The 5892-nt window shown below is 31.0% G+C and overlaps 1 protein-coding gene across 1 annotated transcript; it reads right to left on the bottom strand.

Annotated features, from left to right (window-relative positions):
* Window positions 1-437: 437 nt before the first annotated feature.
* Window positions 438-5613, bottom strand: LOC146995337 (uncharacterized). The gene is made up of 4 exons (XM_085824518.1): window positions 4881-5613; window positions 4264-4366; window positions 3735-3904; window positions 438-701 (listed from the first exon to the last, which is right to left on the bottom strand). Exons 1-3 carry the CDS (start codon window positions 4936-4938, stop codon window positions 3742-3744), a joined length of 324 nt encoding a protein of 107 aa, XP_085680644.1. The 5' UTR covers window positions 4939-5613; the 3' UTR covers window positions 438-701; window positions 3735-3741.
* Window positions 5614-5892: the final 279 nt, after the last annotated feature.

Raw genomic sequence — 5892 nt, 5'->3', positions numbered from 1 at the left:
TTTGATTTCGAGAAAGTACTGGAAAATTCTAGCGCGTGATTTTAAAATCTTATAAAAGGAGGAAAACATCTCAGTTTGTAGTAGTTGCTTAGTTTGTTGTTGTTTAGAAAACTGCTCTTGTTGACTGTAGCGAATTCGCGGATTAGCGTTCTTTAGCTGTTTTGAATTACGTTCTATTGGACATTTGAGTAGTTAAAAGATAACTACTGTGAGATATTGTAATACTGCATGATAATTTGGGAAAATTTAAGCATTTTTGTTGTGATAATAATAAATTTTTGTTCATTTTTCATCGGACTTGTGCATTCATTTCATAAGGAACCCGTACGCACGCAACAATATTTATATTTCAAGATATTGCTTCTCACACACACTAAATTTAAAATAAAAAAGAAACTGATTGAGGAGTTTCTTAATAATTTCATGAATTTTGGGATTATACATGTTATGAGAGATATAAAATTAATTATATTTTACTTATAAAACAGATCAGATGAAAAAATTCCAAAATTATAGTATATTAAAATCCAAATTTGAAGAATGAATTATAAACATAATAGTATTAACAAATGTAAGGAATACATTTTTAATTTGGTCCTCATTTACATATGGCAGTTCTTGAGTCTCATCTGTTTTTTCTATTTGAGTCAGTGACATCGTTTCAGTATGTACTACGTCCACGGTCTTTTGACTTTCATCATCTAATAAGAATAAATATAAAAAATACTTCATTTAAAAATAACATAATACATAATCCTTTACAGTACAAATTTGCAATTTAATAAGTTAACAATTTTACAGTATTGAGTATTTCTGGAAGACCTTTTCTGTTTATTCTTAAATTACTGATCATTACTGACACAGCTTGTATTTATTTGAGCTGTTTTTTATTTTATGAATAGCTCTATGCCTTGTGATTTTCTTTACTGAGTTACTGTAATGAAATATTAGTTTATAGATTTTTAAGTGCAATGTGATAAACCCAGTGCAGATTCTAAGCTGTTGGCCACTGACGTGCAAATTAAAACTGGCTGCCCTTTTTTACAGAGATATGTTTGATAATCATTTTGTTGCCCTTAAATCTGGCCACCTACATGCTGTGCACCATCTTGCCCCAACAAGATAATATAACCTGGATATAACCCTACATAAAAAAAAATATCAGCCAATATTGTGCAACTAAAAAACTAAAAAAAAAAAAACTTATTCTTACTGACAAAAATTCTTTGTTATCCATCTTCTCATTTTTATCACAAAACGATACGATATTTATGCCTCTAGTTTTGGGTTTAGGCGTTCACAAAAATTAGTTCAGCAAGGGAAAAAAATGCCAAAACTCAGAAGCAGCAATGCTCTTTAATGATTTTCAATGCTTTTTAAGTTGTGAACTTATACACAAGGTACTGTAGTCAATTTTAAATAAGTAATCACCTGTGATCTAAGAATGACATTGATTCCTCCAACTGATTTTTATAATAAAAATAGTTTACTTTACAAACAAAAAAACAAACTGCTTACAAGCTTTTTCAATGATAAATGGTCATTAGGAAAAAATTAAATTTTCATTGTTAGGATTCATGAAAAGTATTTTTCTTTACTCAATGAACCTTCATATAAAAAATAAATGGTTTGCACTCAGTGCTACTGATGCATCACTAAACCATACAAAAGTAACCGATTCATTGAACACGAAATGCACAGTTAAAAATTGAAATAATAAAACAAGATGGCTGATTTTTGGAATATGGTAACTGGTAGTTTGGCGACATTTGGGAGGCGATAAAGGTTACTACCTAGGACTTTGGTAATAATGTGAGAAGTACTCAGTTCCGATTACGCATTATTTTGTGTGAGGGAAATGAGAGATCATGAGATATGTCATGTGACATTAATGGACGAATTACAGTCCTTTAATCGGAAAAGGGGAGGAATTTGGAAAACTGTAGTACTATATTATTTTGTATTAAGCTTCATTGTGTGTTGTGTGAAATAGTGGAAGTGTGCGTGCCACGTAATGAAGATTCTGAAGATTAGGTAAGTTAGTATTTTTAATCATTTGAGGATATTATTTTTATGTATTGTTCTAAATGTAAGGAGTAAATAAATTAATATGATATTATTGGAAAATTGTTATTAGCAATGATTTAGTTTAAAGTAATTAGGATTGTAATCTAATTTTTATTAATTTAATGTATGTGATTATTTAGATTTTAAGTAGTGTTTTTTAATTTAATTATATTTTAATTTAATGATCGTGATTTTGTGAGTTATATGTTTGTAGTATTTTGGAATACGTTTGAGTAGAATACGTTGAGTATTTTCATGCATTTTCGTGAAATTTTTGTAATTTATGAGAAAAAAGCAGTGTACATGGCTATAGTGAAGAGTGTGCGCAATGCCATTTTTGTGCAATTCTGGGATGTTTTTTTAAGTTAAATAAGTCGACGTGTACATGGTTTAGTGATATTTTAATTAAATGATAGTTATTTTGTGAATTTTATGTTTGTAGGAATTTGGTATACGTTTAAGTTGAAGTAAACGTGCATGGAAATAATTTAAATATTTGACACTAAGTATTTGTAATGCTTGCGGTATGAATTCGTTGGTGACGTGTATAATATAATAGATGATTTAGAGGTAAAAGTTTTTGGATATTTTATTTATTTTATATGTGGAAATGTTCATATTTGGAAAGGGTATAAACTTTTTCGCGATCAGGTAATTTCATATATGTTCTTTTTACCGGGTTTAAAGATTCAGAAAATTGTCATGTATTTTCATGAAATTTTTGTAATTTATGAGAAAAAAGCAGTGTACATGGATATAGTGAACAGTGTGCGCAATGCCATTTTTGTGTTCTGGGATGTTTTTCTAAGTAAAAATAAGTCGACGTGTACATGGTTTAGTGATATTTTAATTAAATGACAGTTATTTTGTGAATTTTATGTTTGTAGGAATTTGGTATACGTTTCAGTTGAAGTAAACGTGTATGGAAATAATTTAAATATTTGACACTAAGTATTTGTAACCATTTATAATGTTTGCAGTATGAATTCGTTGGTGACGTTTATAATATAATAGATAATTTAGAGGTAAAAGTTTTTGGATATTTTATTTATTTTATACGTGGAAATGTTCATCCTTGGAAAGGGTATATACATTTTCGCGATCAGGTAATTTCATATATGTGCTTTTTACCGATTTTAAAGATTCACAGAATATTTTTGCATTTTCGTGCAAATTTTTGTAATTTATGAGAAAATAGCAGTGTAGATGGATAAAGTTAAGAGTGTGTGCAATGCCATTTTTGTGCAATTCTGTGTTTTTTTTTAAATAAAAATAAGTCGACGTGTAAATGGTTTATGTGTATGTGCTATTCTGAAAAACGCGCAAGGAGTTTGCAATTGTGCACTTTTTCCCAATTTTGCAGTTAATATTTGTCATGATTAAGCAGTTTTGTTACATAAAATTTCTAGCATAAGTGTAATTCGGCTAGTAGATTGTTGGAAAAAGTGTTCAGTAAATAAAAATAAAAGAAACATGTCTTTACTTCGTGAAGACAAAATGGCGGCGAAAAAAAAATAGAGGGCTGCTGTAGCAGAGTTGGTCGCCAAATTTTCGCCAAAAAATCGCCAAGTTACCATAATCCAAAGATCAACCAACAAGATAAAAACATACATTATCACAAGGAATAAAATTTAATTTTACATAAATGTAGAGAGAATCGTGTTTACCTGTTTGCTATAACTTCTTCGGTACAGCACAGGAGTGTAGGTAACGGAATTTGGTTGTACGGAAGTCACTTTCAGTGAAGTGTATAGAACACACTTTTCCTTTTCTGTATAATTCATCTGCAGATTTGCTGAGCAGACCTTTATTGCAGGTAGCAGCCCACTGTTTTGACCTGTAAAAACAGAAAAGAGTAACTTCATTTTCTTTGATTTAATGAATTTATTGCTAGTGAAGATATAGCATCGTTTAAATGAAGTAATTTTGATGAAAATTTGGGTACACATTAGAATGCTAATTCATTAATGTTTATTATTTACAATAATTTTTATTAAATAGTCCAATAGCATCTGATTTAGACGGTCGTAAAATTAAAATTAGAGCTAGTTTATGAAGTAGTTACTGCAAAATAAATTACTACCTGAAATTATCGATAATGTATATTTACTAGACAAAGATATGATAATGATATAATAATCAAATATTTATAAATTATGCGTGTATGTAAATATAAGTTACAAACTCTTATCTCACAGGATCCTTAGGGAATCCGAAGAATCTTCTCTCTGGATTTTTCCAAGATGTTGTACCACAACAAAAACATCGATATCATGTTTTGGTAGCTGCTTTCCTTTTCCTAAGCAAGAGATATACAATAAATTAGTCGATCACTCGACATCCCGAATGAAAAAAATAATATGCTATGAATTTGCATTTTTATAGAAACTGATAAAATTAAAAAATATCAGATAAAATGTGAAAATTGCTGCAAGTATATTTTAAGTGCCAATATATAAGGCTACATTTAAAATAATATTTACAGATTTCCATAACACTAATCATAAATTATTTTTTAAACATAAGAAAGGTTTTTAATTTATGTTTAAGACCTTCAATATTCTACATTTCATTAATTAAAATTACTAGTTCACAGATTCTAACATTTAGAAATTTGAAAAGTATTGGCAATAAAAATGTTATTACTGCAATGTGAGGTAGAAAAATCTCTTTACAGAACTTGCATAATTCGTATATTTAGATAAAATTTAGCTTGGTCAACATGGAAATAAAAAGCTACCACTAAAAAATGTTATTTACTACATTCAGCAATTTTTTAAGTTTAATGATAAAAAGTTAGAAATAAAGCTTACCTGGGAAATGATGAAATATTAGGTGAAGATTCACTTTCACTGGCTGTTGAACTTGCATTATCCATATCGCAGATTGATTTATTGATGTCCGATTTGATCCATCAATATAGAGAGGAAAAAAATGGTGTCACGCAGCTTTAAACTCGTGAAAAACGTGACCGTCAAACCTGTTCGAACTTTGGCGCTGTTTTTGACGACAGATAATTCACGCATGCGCAACTGTCTCCCTTTTCGAAGGGAGCCACTTCTGCTTCTGCGAAGCTTTCCTTCCTAACAATACATATTCTTTGTCTAGGCGTCACTGAAAAAGTCAAAGGACCCTGTCCTTCTGCCAACCCAACATGTAATTTTATTACAAAGGTACTCCGTAAACGCCTTGGTCTTTGGTCCCTGTAAGTGATGAGCAAATAATCTATACATCTTTCCCTTCAACTTCTTTGCCTAGAGTCTGTTGTCCTCTCTCCTGGCGAGAATATTCAAATCAAAAACAGAACGATAGTATAGAGGCGCCTTGTTTTTATACCAACGCCTCTTGTGAAATAAACACACACACACACAGAGATCGTATTTTATTCTCGAGGGTCAAGATGTAGAAACATCTTTTTACTCGACTTCTGATAAAGATCGGGTGGGAGGAAAAAGAGAAGGGTGAAAGGAGTGTGGGAGGCGGATGAAAGAGAGTGAGGTCCGCACTAGCGGAGGCCATAAAAGGGGGGTGTCAAGTTCAGTGTCGTTATAAGATGTAGCCGCGGGTGGTAAAACCGCAGAGTCATTTGGCGTGAATGAGTCAATTAAGGTTGTGATTCTTATGTGGGAAGGACGTCACAAGGGTAACGATGTTTTTCTCTGGGACGCGGGGAGTGTCTGAGAGTGCTAATAAGGCTATTACTGTGGGTTTGTACTGAATAAAAGAAGTTGACCGCTAATCGTTTAATATACACTTGAATAAGTTCGATTCGAAGGTCTCTGTGAATATAGATGTTGGGATTATACCAAAAGCATTGATAATTTC

Source organism: Stegodyphus dumicola, chromosome 9 (assembly GCF_044657685.1).
Source record: "Stegodyphus dumicola isolate Sdum_Otavi_A_Nest chromosome 9, ASM4465768v1".
Classification (NCBI taxonomy): domain Eukaryota; kingdom Metazoa; phylum Arthropoda; class Arachnida; order Araneae; family Eresidae; genus Stegodyphus; species Stegodyphus dumicola.
Note: the sequence above shows the minus strand (reverse complement) of the source record. Positions and strands in the feature narration are given on the sequence as shown.